General features: G+C 54.3%; 1 protein-coding gene across 5 annotated transcripts in view; it reads left to right on the forward strand.

Moving 5' to 3' along the window:
* The first annotated feature begins 4,104 nt into the window (after positions 1-4,104).
* The window catches only part of LOC143427070 (uncharacterized), a 35,424-nt gene continuing 23,376 nt past the window's right edge, over positions 4,105-16,152 (forward strand). For 4 of the 5 annotated variants that reach the window (XM_076900922.1, XM_076900926.1, XM_076900923.1 and 1 more), the window contains exons 1-3: positions 4,105-4,321; positions 10,039-11,322; positions 14,613-14,755. In XM_076900922.1, the coding sequence (XP_076757037.1) occupies positions 4,138-4,321; positions 10,039-11,322; positions 14,613-14,755 (1,611 nt within the window). In that variant the 5' untranslated portion in view covers positions 4,105-4,137. Of the gene's footprint in view, positions 4,322-10,038; positions 11,323-14,612; positions 14,759-16,152 lie in introns of all 5 variants that reach the window. The other variant, XM_076900925.1, reaches the window with a different exon arrangement.

Genomic DNA, 16,152 nt, shown 5'->3' on the forward strand with positions numbered 1-16,152 from the left:
TTCTCCTTTGTTCTGTCCGGAGTCGTTTGCCTGTTGGGGATGAAATCCGTCGACGCGGAACGATTTCTCGATTCGAAGCGTCCCGAGTCGACGAGAATCGAGCGCTCGTATCGTTCTTCGTATTTTGGCGTCCGTTTCGACGAAACGCCTGACCGATACCGATGGATTTATCGATGACGTCACCGGGAATGATTCATTCCGGTGACGGTAGGTAATCTCGTTTTTGGGGGGTAGAGCCGCGTCTCGGTTTAACGATCGTCGCACTAACTCCGTAACTTGTCAGGAGGAACGCGCGCATCGCAGAGTCGCGCGATTATCGTGAGCTTATTTCTCGAAACGATCGAGGAATTCGAAGGTCGGGTGAAAGATACGTCGCGTTCGATTCGTTGGACGAGCGGTGAATAAAAAATGAAAAAAGAAAGAGAGAGATCTCGCGAAATCTGACGGTGGAGAGCGGTCAGTCGGTGGTTTTCGAAGGGAAAAAGCCGCGGGGTGGCTCTCCGGCGCAAAAGGGAGGGAATATCGGCCGGCAGTTTGCGCGGCCTATAATTGGTAATTTGCAAGTATAATAGACGCCCGCCCGGTTTCTGTTTTCATTTATTAACCGCGAAATGCCTCCGCTTATTAGCGCAACGATGCATTCGAAGCAACTCGTTCGTTTCTTCGCGATAAACATTCTTCGCGCCGAGCGAAACGCTCCGCCGGCTCGACTCTCCTCTCTCTCGAGCCCGGGCATCGATCGATTTTTACGCGCGCGAGGTCGATTTTTATTTCTAATTAACTCGCCGTTCCTCGCGTCCCTTTTCTTTTTTTCTTCTCCTTTTTTCGCTTTACGGAAGAGTGAATTTAATCGAGAACCATGACAGTTCGTGAATGAACACTCGGACGGAAAACTCGCGGACGCGTGCGTTAATTGCACTTTTTTTTCTCTCTTTTCCTTTCTCTCTCTCTCTCTCTCTTCGCATCCTCTCGCGGTCGAACGTAGAAAACGCGCGCGCCTATCATTACCCACGGATATTAATGGCATCGATGATCGTTGCGCGAAAGATAACATCGGCCATTGTTTCTATTATGAATAATCGAATCGTCGGTCGGCCAGATCGCGAATAAGCATCTCTGGAGCGCGGAAATTCTTGGTAACCTCGCGTTCGCCCGTCGACGCGCGGCAGTTTTTCATTGGAAATCGTCGAAACCGGATTTTCCCGTGCCGTTGATCGGCGAATCGTTTCAGACCGCGAATCACGAGATCAAAGAACAGTTGTTCGTTGAACCTCCGGGATCCTCTGGCGAAGAAAACTCCCGGAGATAGCCGACTCTCGACGGAGGCTCGATCGAGCTCGATCCGTCGGCTAGAAATCGCGTGCGAACCCCCTCGCGATCGACGCGCGTGCCACTCGCTCGCTCGCTCGCTCGCCCTTCGAGCGTACCAGCCATCTGTTCTCCGCGGACTTTCCATCCCCGATCGATCGTCACGCTTCTCGATTCGTTTTCTCTGGCGACCGTCGTAGATCGAGCGATACGCGGTATCTCTCTGCGAACGCGTCGCGTGGACTCGTCGAGAGACGCGTACTTTGACCCCTTCGATGGGAAACGGAATTGGCGCTGATTTCGGTTCGCGCGTGCATCGCGACGCCGTTTTCGGACCGGGCGAGATTAACGAATCTCGATAAGATTAGCCGTCGCGATACGTGATCGGTCGGCTCGTTACGATGGACGCGTTCTTTTCTTTTTTTTCTGTTTTTCTGCTTCCCCTTCCTTCCTTCCCTCTTGTTTTCTCTCTTTTTTCCGCTCCGATGATGTAACGCCGTCTCACCTGTCGCGATAAATCGCGAAACGTCGCCGCGAAACGGGCGGCGAGGACGCGGAAAAGTCCACGCCGTGAAAACCAGGCGAGGTTTCACCCTGAACTTTCCGGGGAGAAATCTTATCGCCGAGATAAGTCTCGTACTACCTGTCGCGACTCGTTTGGACACCGTTCTCGCGCGAAATCGCCGTCAGACTTTGAACCACGCGCCGCTAATAACCTTTGACAGTGTGCCTCGTGTCTCGATAACGGGCTCGCATCGATCGGAGTCGAAGAAAAATTCAACCGTATCCGTCGTAGACGGTCTTTTCCTCGCGGTGGAATATTTCCTCTCGATCCTCTAATCGTCGCGAGGCTACCCGGAGACGACCGATAGTTTTCGTTTATCAGAGTTTCGGAGCGAGCTTATCTCGATGACCGACTCGTTCAGGCCCACCTCACGAATCGGCGGAGTGATCGCTCGAAAATATCGCCGCTGGTAATCTCTACGATTCGCGTCATCTATTTTTTCCTTTTTTTTTTCGCGAGGCTATTTTCGGATCCGCCGGTTGGAAGTTCGACGAGAGACGCACGCGCGATCGAGCAATCGATGATCGATTTGGAGAGACACGTGGATATTCCGTACGCGTCGTTACCTTAGACCGAGCCGAGTCGGCAATTTAACGTAATTGCACGCGTGGAGGGGGATCGAACGAGTTAAATATTCATGTGTCCGCGGTTCTGTTTATTTGTTTGCGTAATGCCCCGGCGATAATGGCTCGAACGAGCGACTCGCGAGTCGGCTTTCCTTCCTTCCTTCCTTTCTTTCTGCCACCCTGACGGGGAACAATCGTAGCTACGAGTCGCGTTTCGAATAATTACAATTTACGTGGCTAATTGCGATAGAAAGCGTAGTATGGAAAGAGAGAGAGGTTGGACGTGTGAAAAATTAATCGTTCGCTCGCGGCCGATTCCCGGTTAATCTTATCGGCAGGCTTTTTGTGTCTATCTTATCGGATCTTGTTCTCGAGTATTTTATTTGCCCTGGACATATAATTTCCGAACTTACGGGTGGTATACGTGTGTATTTTTTTCGGAACTTTTCCTAACGGAGGGCTAACAAGAGAGAGAGAGAGAGAGAGAGAGAGAGAGAGGGGGGATTGTATTTTGTAAAAGGCAGAGAGAAGGAAAAAACGAACGTTGGAAATAGGGTGGAGAGAAGGAAGGAAAGGAAAAAAAAATAGAAAGAAAGAAATGGCGGTCGAGAGGGGTTCGGTTGCGTCATCGCGACGATGACCTTGATGATCGGGTGCCTCGACGGAGCCGATTGATAAATGATTCGGGGGGCACTCGCGATCGTCGAGTGGGCTGGGCATCGGTGTCGCCTGGCCGAAGCGCGCAGATCGGGAGCTAATTAACCGAGATCTCTCGGGCTGATCGGTTATCGTGATCGCGGACGGGTGAGTCTTGGCCGCGAATTTCTTCGTTTGTTCGCGCGTTTATCGTTCGAGCATCGGGGGCCGGAAGGAAGAACCGTCGAAATTGCGAAACGATCGATGGAGAACGCGATGGGGATCCGATTACCATCGGCTCTGTTCGCGCGCGGCCTCCTCTCGGATCACGCAGTGCCTCTTTTCCCTCGCCTCGCGTAGCCGCGTTCCTCGTCCCTTTCGCACGAAATTCGTCGGTAGACGAGCGCAGGCGCCTCGTCCGGACACTCGACTCGACTCGACTCGACACGACTCGGATCGTCCGCACACGTTGCTGGTGAGGAGAGAAAAAAGAAAAAAAAGAAAAAGAAAAGGGAAAAAGTGATGTTCGGTTCCCGTGTCTCCGTTCATCCGCGTCTAATCGTGTAACGAGATAAACCGACTATTCGCAACCGGATTCCGCGGTTTTCGACGGACGCCGGCTCCTCGTCTCGAGTTCCCGCCGGTGTTCCCTTACTCGTCTCTCTCGATGATATCGATGTTACGTAATCGCCGCGTACGACACGTTTTTTTCTTCCGGCTCTCTCTCTCTCTCTCTCTCTCTCTTCTTATTCCTCTCCACCGCAAGTTCTCCGTCCCTTTAATCGAACGAAACGCATTTGTTTTCTCGTTACAGACAGATTCTCCTTCGGATAGCGAGCGAAGCGGCCAGGATTACCTATGATCTCGACTCGCGTCCTCGGCAGGACCACGCTTACGGCAGAGAGGCGTTTTTGGCAACGTTCCTAATCCCTCTCCATCGTTACTCCCCTCTCGCGTTGATCCCGGTGCTCGTACCCGGCTGAGGAGAGCTACCCCTTCCGAAGGATCCGGATCGACGAGGAACCCCTTGTGGAACGCGAGTGGACGAGGATTCTCGAGAAGATGGACATGAGCAGCGAGTCGAGCGCGGCCAGGTGGTACGAGCCGCCTAGGTCCACCTTGGAACCGCCTTCGGGGGGTGCAGGAGTCGCCGGAGTCGTTGGAAATCCTACCGATTACAGGAATTACTACCCCCACGCTGGTCCAACCGCGCATCACCCCGCGACGGCCGCGCACTATGCTCACAGTAAGTAGTTTTCTTTACCTTTTTCTCATACACCAGCTTTTCTTCTCGATAGTTGTATTTTTTTTTTTTTTTTTTTTTTTCTTCCTCCTCGATGTATCATTTATCGAACGCGTGGACGGTAGGGCGTGGTTGAAGTTCGTGCTTTTTCCCTTGGCGAGGAAAATCGTGAACACGGGGTGCTCGACAAATTGGGAGATAAGATATCGGTCACATTTACTCGGGTAAACACTCTCGCGGCTGTATCTTATCTGTTTCTTTGTCGCCTCTCGGTATTTTCGTTACGAATTTCACGGCGATCGGCCGTGATAAACTACGTACGAGCGTATCATTCGGTTCGAGCTTCGGGAATGGCGAACGGTGGCAAGTTTTTTCCACGCGACGACGACCACGGACGGTCTGTCCAACCCCCGAACGATCGTAAAAAACCACGCGAGCTTTCAACTCGTGGAATAGGTGCACGCGTGTCTGCTGCTCTTTCTTTCTTTCTTTCTTTCTTTATTTATTTTCGCGTGTCTCTCGTGACTCGGTTCAACGATCGACTAATGGCGTCTTGGTCTAGCTCGTTAATTACCGCGCGGATATTTAATTACGTCGTCGTGTCCTGGCTGCCCCGCGGGGCAATAAAAAATTGTACGGAAACTTTTGCGAAACATTAGCGGCCTCCTCGAAGATTCCCGCTGGTGGAATATTTCAGTGAAAAATACCACCGTCGCCTCGACGGTGGTGGTGGTGGTGGTGGTGGTGGTAGCCGCCGATCGGAGTCGGCGGAAGTTGTCGGAACGACGGCCTCGAATCAGAGGCGAGAGAGCTCCGATTGAAAACTACGCGTGCAACACGCCGCTTCTTAACCTCGAGGCCGAGATGGACGGCTGCGCGCAACAATCGAGCCACTACGATTATCCACTTTCGAGCACGCGAGCGCGTGTGCCGAAACGCTCTCTCTCACACTCTCTGTTTAGTCGTCAACGCTCGTCGACACCTATGGCAAATGACTTTTCGTTTCGATGAACGTGGTTGCTCCGTTTTCGTAACACGGGGATGGTTGTCGGGTTGTCCGTCGCTCTAGCGAGGCATGAAAAAAGCGAAGAAGCAACGGGGAGAAGAAAAAGAGGGCGGGAGACGAGACTGGGCTGGATTCAGAAGGAAAAGAGGGCCCAAAAAGTGCACGAGGAGGGACGAAACTCGATACAGCCGGTTGGATCTTGAGGCCCTGGAACGCGATATCCCTGATTCTCGCCGACGTGCATGGATCATACTCGGCCCTCTGTTAACTCGCGCTGCGCTAAAAAACCACCGTGCCCTAATCGGAATCAAATCTCTATCTGTCGCTGCTGGACCCCACGACTTCTCTCTCTCTCTCTCTCTCTCTCTCTCTCTCCGGTTTTCTTTCTTTCTTTCTTTCTCGATCGCTCGACTGCTCCGTCGGCCGCGCCGCGCCGCGGTGCTTGACCCCCTGACATCGTTGGTCCTCCGAGGAATTTCTTCTCGGCTCTGTGAGAACCGACCGAGTTTCGAGCGCGATCGTTCGTTTATCACCTTCGATTCGACTCGATTCGGAGCGGAGAGTTCCCACGGCACGAGTCGTTTCTTCGAAGAAGGATGTTTCCGTCTGGCCAGTGATCGACCGTCACAAAAGTGTGGCACGCGGATCGAGCGACGGTTAGGGTGGCTGGTAAAAAAAAAAAAATAAAAAAAAGGAAAAAAATAAACAAGAGAGGCGGACGCGAGAGTGCGCTCGCGCGCGCGCGCGCACTCCCCGGGATGCATAATATACACACAGTGGTTGCGGCAGACAGGAAGGAAGCGCAGCCAACCGCGAAGCCCACGGGCTCTCTCTCAGAGAGGTGCATACGTAATTGCAGGCCACGCGGGAGGTGCTGCTTTTGTAGGTTACCCTCTCTCTCTCTCTCTCTCTCTCTCTCTCTCTCTCTCTCTCCCCCTTTATGCCGCGTTCTCCTCGCGTACGCGTTTATTATCTCGCTCGCTTTATCTCTGGCTCGCGTTGCATCGCGGTTTTTCCGTCTCTCGCACCCCTCTACGCGCTACCGTCGGTTAATTACTCCATTTACCCGTTTCGAGCGTCGCACGATATACCCGGGCCCGTGTAAAAATCGCTCCGAGGTCCGCGACGGCCAAGAAGAGGATATCCGCGGCGCACAGGTCGTGCAAAACGCGCGACCGCCGCCATCTTGCGCAAATGCACACGCCAACCGAAGGCGGAGCCTCTCCCCGGGGCTCTCCTCTCTCTATCTCTCGGTTTCGTTCCTCTTGCCATCCTTCCAAGAGAACCACAGAGAGAGAGAGAGAGAGAGAGAGAGAGAGAGAGTACGAGGAGAGTCTCGCGGCGCGGCAGATGGAACTCGCGATGCAGCTTCGCCGCGATCAATCTTCCTCCTCGTTGTTCCACCTCTCTCTCTCTCTCTCTCTCTCTATGGTGTGTTGCGACGAGGGTTTCTCTCGACTCGACTCGACTCGACGCGACTCGACTCGACTCGAGTTGGTAGCCCCCTTTCGGTGTTGTCACGATTCGACGGCGCCCTCGGTGATTTTTTACCGAGAGGTCAACCAGTTTCCTGGACCCGCGACCCGCTACGTTTCGTCCCGCGGTTCCACGGGATTTCCGAGTTCTACGCGGTCAACCGCAGAGAGAAGAAGAATCGGTGGACGTCGTTAGCCCGTGGCGAATACCAACGCTCGCGTACTCGCTCGCTCGCGCCAATTGCAATTGGCCGCAGCGCTTCGAGAGTGCTCGCGGCGGGTGGAAAAAAATAATCGATAAAGGTGGGGCGAAGAGCGTAGGGAAGCGGGGGGGTTGAAATTGCATATTATTACAGGAAAGCTGCTAGTGGCGGGCCGCGAGATGAGACGTTATTTTCTCCTGGAATTTCGTGTACGCCTCGAATCATCTTAGCGAGAGGGAACGCGTTCTCTTTCCACCTTTTATTTCCCATCCGTAATTCGAGGATTTACGACGTGCCGTGGTAAAGTGTACTCCCGTGAAAATCACTATCCTCTCTCGTCCTTTACGCGCGTTTAACGACAGCCGGATAGGCTCGCGTATTCGCAGCGTTCGGTAGCGTTCGATGAACCCTCAAACTCGAACCCCCTGCGTTCGACTTTGGTTCGCGTTCGAGGAATCGCGAGCGTGCGCGCGCGCGCTGGAGACCCGCGGGATTCCCGGTTAAGGGTGATGGATGGCTTAATCTCCGAACGACACGACGATTGTCCGATGACTTACTCACGGTGGGGGGCCGGGAGGAGGCGACCTAACGAGGGAATAATTAGCCGGGGCTCTAGAAACGCGGCTGGAAACGTTGAAGCGACGCGGCTCGTTCCACGGAATACCAACGAGAGACCCGCGCATAATTCACGCGATTTCCTTTCTCGACGCGATTTTCTCCGAGCGTGGCGCACCGTGAATGAAATGGCCGCGTTATCCGCGGCGATCTCGCCTGAATGAAAAACAGCCGTCCGCGAAATGGCCGCGGGAACCCTCGCAGATATCAATTTCTAAACCATTCACCAGATTTAATTAGTCGCGCGGGGGCTAGCAGGGCGGCGGCCGATTTTCTTTCTAATTTGCCTTTTTTTTTTTTTACCTCTTTTTTTCCACTTTTTTTTTAATTCGCGCCATCTCTCTCTGTCTCTCTTTCCTTCCTTCCTTCTCTCTTTCTTTGTACACACGCGCGCGCGCGCGCGCACACACACACACACACACGCGTCGATAAGGAAAGGCTCGTCGTCCTTTGAAAGCGGTCCGTCGCTTTGAATCCTTTCGAGCCTTTGAACTCGTTCTCGACGCCTGTGCACAAAAGCGACCGGAGCAGCGTCACCGACGACGCTCCGGGCTCGCTGCTAATTATTTCGAGTGCTCGCTTTGATGTCGAATGCTAACCCAAACGCGCGGATATGTATACGCGCGACCTTTCATTCGCGTTACGGATAAATCGCGCGGAAAATTTCACGCCTCTGGAAAAAGAAAGAAAGAGAGAAAGAAAGAAAGAAAGAAAGAAAGAAAGAAAGAAAGAAAGAAAGAAGAGAGAGGGGCAGAGCGCTCCTCTGTTTGTTCCTCCTCGGCTCGACAGTGGAACAGTGTTTGTTTTTTAAATAGATAACACTAGACGCTGAAAGCTTTCTAATCTCGATTCGGATTGGTATGCGGTTTGTGCGCAATGTTGCACCTCGACGATGTGTCGCAACTGGCATGTGCCTATAGGAAAGAGACAGCGAGGAGGCGATGAGGTGGTGGCGCGTGGAAAAATTCGATTAAACGCGCCCGATCCCGAGCAAATTCGTTCGTTGGCTGCCTGTTCGTCGGGGATCGATCCCGATCAGCTCGCTAGATATACGCACCCGACGAGTCAATTATCATATTAACAACCGGAATCCGGTATTCCGACCGGTGTGCGTCGCGCTCGTTCGATCGAATATTTTCACCGCGCGTGGGCGTAGTCGTCGACCGAGGAGTCGCGAGCCGATCGAGTAAGCGATTAACGGCTCCGATCTGGATCGCGGCTCGTCCATCCGCCGTCGTTCGCTTCGATTCGATTCGATTCGACTCGTTTCCTCCGGTGGAAAGGTAGCCAATTTTTGTTTCGATCGACGCGATGGAAAGCAGAAAAACGACGGCAGACCGGGTGGAAAAGCGGCGCCATATCGGAGCCGACCTGTTTCGAAACGAGCGCCTTGGGAATCGACGCCTAAGGAGTCTCGAGCCAGCCTTTAACGAGACCTCGGTTCACCGCTTTTTGTCCATCTTTCCGTCGACGTCGCGACGTTTGCCAATCTCTTCCCCGTGCCGTAATTCACGCGTCGCTCGCGAACGGAACGCCACGGAAACCCGGCGGGAAACCGACCGACAGATTTTACTCTCCGCCTTTCTTCTCGGTTGTTGTTTACTTTCCATCGGTTCAACGCGGCAGATCCAATTACAGGCGGGGCATCGCTGCATTCGATTAATTGCACGACGCTGCAGCTGCTCTCGTCCCGTTCTCCCCCCTTTCTCTCGCGATATTACGTTTCACGCTCCTAAATTTAGACAACTTTCTGCAACGCGGTTCATCTTGAACTCGTCGCCGCGATCGCGTCAACTCCTCGCGGAGAAATGACAGAGAGAGAGAGAGAGAGAGAGAGAGGAAGTAGTCGTTGGAAGCCATAAGTTTCGCGAGGAATACGGAGCGTGACGGTGACTCGAAGCTCGAATTAATGCTCGTAATTCAGACGGAGGTGGAGTTTGGCAAAACGTTCGCTGGTTATCAGCGTATGCCGCCGAGGTGGCGGAGCAACGCCGCGCCGCGGCAAGAACCATTCGATATATCGATCGTAACGCTCGAGCAACTTGCTCCCGATGCGACCACGGACTGCGCTCGGGGGTCACGAAACGATGCGCCGTTTCGCGGAATCCTCGCGAAACCGGCGTTAATTACACAGCCAAGGGTGGTAGCAGCAGTAGCGGTAATAGGTAGTCCGAGACGCCATCGTCTATAAGGCAAGATCCAAGCTTGTCGCGATCGCGCGTAATTAAGAGCTCCCGGACAATTAGGCGTCGATCATTCCGCGCACGCACGAATCAGGTTCCTCCTCCTCCTCCTCTTCCCGTTGTTGTCGTCGTTTGCCAATGCTACCCACTTAGAACATAGCCTCCGTTCACCTTTTTCGTAGAAAGGCGAATATCGAATAACGCTCTAACCGTGTACGTTTTCCGTGCGTTCTTCCAGCAAGGATGTCGAGCAGCGGCGTGACGAGCGGCCCGGTCAGCCAGGTCTGTCGGCCGCCCTTTCACAGTTCGGTGCTCCACCCGTGGCTGCCCGGCAGCGGGGCGGACACGTCCAAGACACCCTGGGGATTCCCGACGACGACAGGCTCGACCGGCGGCGCGGTCAGCGACGACAAACCGCAGAGTCCCCTGGGATCGTCCCTGCCGCCGAGCACCGGCAGCCTCTCGAGTCACGCCGGTGCTGGCGCGGGCCACCACCTATTCTCCTTCCCGCCCACGCCGCCCAAGGACGCAACCCCCGACAGCATCACCGCGAGCACCACGTCCGGTAGCAACAACGCCAACAACAACAACAACAACAACAATACCAGCAGCGCGAACAACAACAACAACAACAACGCGAACCAGACCAGTAACCCGTTGTCGGGACTGGGCGGAGGAGGCGCGAGCAGCGAGTACCAAGCGGCGGTGGCTCACGCGGCGGTGATGGGCGCGTTCATGCACCATCAGGACGCGTTGGGCGCCGGTGCCGCGAGCTCCTGCGACGTCAAACCGAGCGTGATGCTCGGCCACCATCACGGCGCACCGTCGCCGCCCCATCAACAGCACAACGGGACGACGAACCCGGGGAACGCCGGGAACGGGACGAACGGTGGTGGCGGCGCGTCCGGTCAGGTGAAACAACGAGAAGGTAATAACCAGTCGGGCAGCCAACAACAGGCGAGTACCGCGCAACAGCAACAACAACAACAACAACAGCAGCAGCAGCAGCAACAACAACAGCAGCAGCAACAGCAGCAACAGCAACAAGAGGCTGCGTATCAGGGAAACAATGTGGGGACCGGTGGTGGCGGTGGTGCGAGTTCACCGTCGTGTAGGGATAGTTACGCGGCCGCCGCCGCCGCAGCCGCAGCCGCGGCCGCGGCCGCAGCTGCCTCGAACACCCACCACGCCACTTCCGGGTCCCAGTACGACCCGGCGAGCAGCGCGTATAACATGTACCAGCACCTGCAGTATCCTAGTACCACCCACCACCACCATCACCATCATCACGGCGCCTCCTCGTCGTCTTCTTCGTCTTCGTCCCACAATCCGCACAACGGGACCGCGGTTTCCGGTATATTCGGGCATCACGCCGGCGGTGCCGGCAACGCGACCGGCGTGGCCGGCGTGAACGTCGACTCGAAGCTGTTGGTGGGCCACGCGCACGCCAACACGCCGAGTTCGCCGTCCGCGCAGCAGCAGCAGCAGCAAAAGCCCAGGAACAAGTCGAGGACGTCCGCCGGTAAGCGGGGCACGCCTACCAAACCGTTCCCTTTACGTTATCTTTTCTTTCGTTTCTTTTTCTTTTTCTTTGTCCTTTTTTTTCTATTTTCTTTTCTTTTCGGTTCCTCCTATCCGCACCGTTTCCTCGAGAGATATCGAGCGGATGCGATTTCGCGCGCGAGGTCTTCCGCGAGATGCCGTTCTCTCTCGAGATGGATCGAAAGAGGAGTCACCGGAGACCGCTCGCGCGCGAATTCGAACGCGTCGTTCCCCTCCCTCTTTTGGTTGTTCGCTTTTGGGTTTCCACCTTGGTCTCGCTTGGGCGCGCGGGCCCCGGTGCGCGAACTTGCGTCGCAGCAACCGGGATTCGTGCGTCTCCTCGCTTTCGGTTCCAGAGTATCCCTACGTTTGCTTTCACTTTTCGTCACACCGGTTACTTTTTTCCGTTGGTCCCTTATCGACTCGAGGTTCGCTCCTGCGGCGTTACTCGGGCCGATCGATAATTCCTCGAACACGCTCGTTCGCGGAATACAGAGTGGCTCGAGGAACGCCATTATTTTTCCAACGGGATAGAACCGTCGACTCGGTAGTCTTTAGTTTATCGATTTTCGTTACCTTTCGTTTCCTTTCGTTTCGTTTCGTTTCAATCCCCCGACGAGCTTTTGGTGGCGGTCGTCTTTCGCTTACAGTTCGCCTCGAACGAGACGAGCAGCGACACGTGTATATACATATATATATATTTTTCTCAAACTTGGTTTCGTTCTCTTTTCGTTACAATTTTGTTTTTTTTTTCTTTTCTCGAATCGAGCTGAGTGTTGCCGGCGAGAGGGAGAACACACCGACCGCGTGTTTTTGTATTTTTACCTCACCGATGTGTTTTTTGAGTGGCACCCCGCGAGACGTCGAGCGTGAACAGCACCACACCTGATTTTCATTTTTTACGGTGAACGTCGATGCATCCGGCGAGGCGCCCCGTGAGCGGACGCGTACGGAGCGCTCTGGTCGTCCTGGGAAGAATTTTTCCGTTCGAGCGTCTAAATTAGACGGACTTTTTCGCATCGAAAATTAGACCAGAGACGCTCGAGCACGATCCACTTTCGACGGACTCGACCCGATGCATTCCTTTCTCCGTACCTTTCTCTGTGTATAGATCTATATATATATATACATATACATATATATTTTTCTAAACACACAGACGTAACACACATACGTGTAACACACGCGCGTGCGCGTACCAGCACACACGTACTTTTGTCTTTTCTTTCTCTCTCTCTCTCTCTCTTTCTCTCTGTCTGTCTCTCTCTCTTTGTCTCGATGTGGTGTGGCTACATGCTGACAGTTTTTACGTTTTGTCACTAGCAACAATCTCCCTCTCGAGAAGAGTCTTCGCGTCGACGACGAGTTTTTTGCCGTGCTCTCTCGCGCACGATGTTTTCTTTTTCGGACGCGGTGGAAAACGCGTACAAAAAAAAAAAAAAATGACGGGAAAGATGCGACAACCGATGGAACGAGACCGCTCGAGCCACTCGCGGAGGACGACACCGCGCGGAGGTGGTCGAGAAAGATGAAAAAAGAAATGGGGGAAAACGAGGAATCTGGGTCGTCGGTGGCGATCGAAGGGGGCGGCGGTGGAAAGGGTCGCGAAGGGGGCCGGGAATGGGAATGAAACGGTTGAAAAATGCCGGATACGTTGATTGCGGTAATAATAGCCGGTCTGCGTCGAGGACGGCGTGGTAAAAATCCTAATTCCGGGAACAATGGCCCGACTTTGCGGCGTGGAAGTCCGCTAATTAAATCGACTTACGACACACGCGCGTACACGGAGAGCCTCGAGGACGGTGAAGCCAGACGAATCCGTGGATCACGGCTCGGTTTAAAGGCTGCTGCCTGCGAGTGGAACGGAAAGCTTTTCCGCGAAACCCGCCGCCGCTAACGAGCGCCGCGTCGAACAACGTCGAAAGTAAAAATTCACCGTTTCTAATTCAGGAGAAGTCGAATTTTCATCTTCGTTGGAAACGTTCCTCTCGCTAATAGCCGCGAGGATTTCTCCCAGCCGCGGTCGCTCTTATTAATTGATCATTAACGCGCCTTCATTTTTTTTTCTCTCTCTCTCTCTTTTCTTTCGCGGGAGAAGTGAAAATTCCAATTAACGAGGAGGAGGCGTTCGCGTCGCTTCTCTCCTCGACGCGTTTCATGGCTCCTCGACTCGACGATACGCGGATTCGAGCTCGTCCGAAAAACGGTGGCGAACGCCGCCGGTCGCCACGTCCTGGATCATAATTCGTCCGTTTACGGGAGAAAAGTGGCACGCGGCTACCGAGACCTTCCATCGGTCTCGTTTCCCCCCGTGTGGACGCGAATTTTTCTGCTCAACGCAATCGTCGTCTCGACCGGACGATCTCGCGATCGAAATGGGGCTCGAGCGGTGATCTCGCGTCCACGCGTATTCTTTTTTTTCTTTCAATTCTTCGCGAGGAATCGTCGAACGTTTGGCCACGTCGGTCGCCGCGTTCTATCGCGGGGAAATCATGTGAAAACGAACGCCTGGGCGTTCTTGAGATCTTTTCCAGTTCACGGCGAACGGTCGGTCGAATCTCGAGGAGGATGCAGCTCGAAGGACGACTTCGAGAGACGTGGATTTCGCACGGCTCGAGACAAACTCCTGTCTCCCTCCATCGACGATACGCGTGATCCCGATCTACCTCCGATCTTCCCTCTGTTCGGAAAAGTCGAGGGCTCGTTTAATTCGCTATCTCGTAACGAGAAGAAAAAAAGAAAAAAAGAAAAAAAGAAAGAATACGAGGCCCTCGACTTTCGATCCGTCCTCGCCTCTCCCTGTGCTGTCTGGTGAAGGTTCGACGCTACTATGTAACTTCCTTGTCCGATTCGGTCTGAAATGCCGTCCCTCGCTCTATATTAAACAACGGCCACGGTTCTAAAGAGACTCTGCTTTTGCCTCTGGTAATCGCTTGATATGGTATGTCTGCAACTGCATGCGACTTCCATCACAGATCCTCGTGACTTGGTGTTCGCGTCGGTCGAGCTGGCTTCTCGAAATCGTACGAGTCCGCGAATTTTTAAAACGATCCTTCGTCCGTCCACAGATTCGAGAAGCCAAGCTCGGAACCGCGTAAGTAAGTTCCTCTCGAATCGCAGCCGATCGAACAGCCCATCCGTCCGATGTATCGCGGTTCGATCGAGAGGCGCGATTCGAGCGTAGCTTTTTAGACTTGTCCTATCGAGACGACTCGGATATTATTAACGGATCGTTACTTTTGCTCCCTTTCCCCGGTGCGACTCGTGCAGAGGGCCGCGAGTGCGTGAACTGCGGCGCGACTTCGACGCCTCTCTGGAGACGAGACGGCACCGGACACTACCTCTGCAACGCGTGCGGACTCTACTACAAGATGAACGGACAGAATCGACCTCTCATCAAGCCGAAACGACGCCTGGTAAGTACCTAAGCTGAACTATTCCTCTTCCACCACTTCTTCTCGCTGTTCTACGCGTCGTTGTCGGTACCAAAGCGTACAATTCCGCTGGAGAATGATCGAAGACGCGTTTTCGTGTAGCGAAAGCTCTCGCGCACCTGTCCGTGCCCTCGTGAAACCGTGTCCTTGATCGTTTCCTTGCCGCGCGTCGCTCGCCGCACATGCTTAATTAATACTCGCTCGCCACGAGCGCGCCCGAGTCCGCGCGCGGTTCCCGCGGATACGCAGATGCAGTCATCAGAATGCAAGATAAAACAAGGCCACGTTAATTTCCTGTAGGCGAGCGTTAACGCGCGACCGGCTGCGCGTCCCGTTAGCCGCGTGTGCCGATCGGAACCACCGCGAGCGAATGGGAATCGGGGGCTGAAGGGTGTAGGGACGGATTCGCGGACGGATCGATCACACGGTTTCGTGCGATCCGCTCGTAGAGGGCTGGCGCGAGCGAATTCCATCTATTTTCGTCGAGCAGACCGCCGGCACCTAAGCAGACGGACCGGCACCGCCGCGAAACTCGATATCGCCCTCCCCGGGTTCGCAAAATTTCGCGCAGGGAAAGTCGACGGCTCTCGCGATCCTCGGATCGGAGCGAAGAAGGTCCGCGGACTGCATTCCGCGGATGCAAAGGCGAGTAGCGACTCGCAGTGACGTTTCACTATCCCTCTCGCGCGCTTTCTCCCGTGCGCGATAGAGCAAGTCTGATGGATTCAAGCTTTTTCTCCTGCCACCACCTGCTCTCCGCCGAGCCGACTGGTCTCTCTCTCTCTCTCTCTCTCTAATTATTGCGCGGCCTCGCTCGCCACGGGATTTATATTGATCGTCGCGATCCGCGAGCCAAAGGCGGAAAGAAATCGACCCGAAACCCGGAAACGCGATCGCTCGCGTCGCGTTTGAAACCGGCTCGAATATTATGACGCACGGCCACCCATCGCACACGATCGGTTCGCGCGAGCCCTACGATTAGAAGATACGCGTATCGGTTTAAACCGGTAGGCGCCTCCTCGAAACGCCGGCGGAAAGGGACGACGCTCACGGTTCTCTTCTTATCTCGAGAAGCTTGTCGCTCGCACACGTTAATTACGATCGTGGGACGTCGGGGAGCCGGGGTGAGACCCCCGAAAAATAGGAGGAGCCAGAAGAAGGGCCATATGCTTTTCGCACAATATGTCGCGTTTTTACGGGGGCCATGGGAGCGAATCCAGTCGCAGATGTGACGAACCGAGAGAAAGAGAGTTCGCCGATACGATCAACGAAACAAAGGGCGACCACCACCAGGTATGCGTTTCCCTTTCTCTCTCTTTCTCTCTCTTTCTCTCTGGCTACACGCGCCACCCCCCGAAATAATAAAGTCGTGGCAC

This window comes from Xylocopa sonorina, chromosome 9, assembly GCF_050948175.1.
Source record: "Xylocopa sonorina isolate GNS202 chromosome 9, iyXylSono1_principal, whole genome shotgun sequence".
NCBI lineage: Eukaryota > Metazoa > Arthropoda > Insecta > Hymenoptera > Apidae > Xylocopa > Xylocopa sonorina.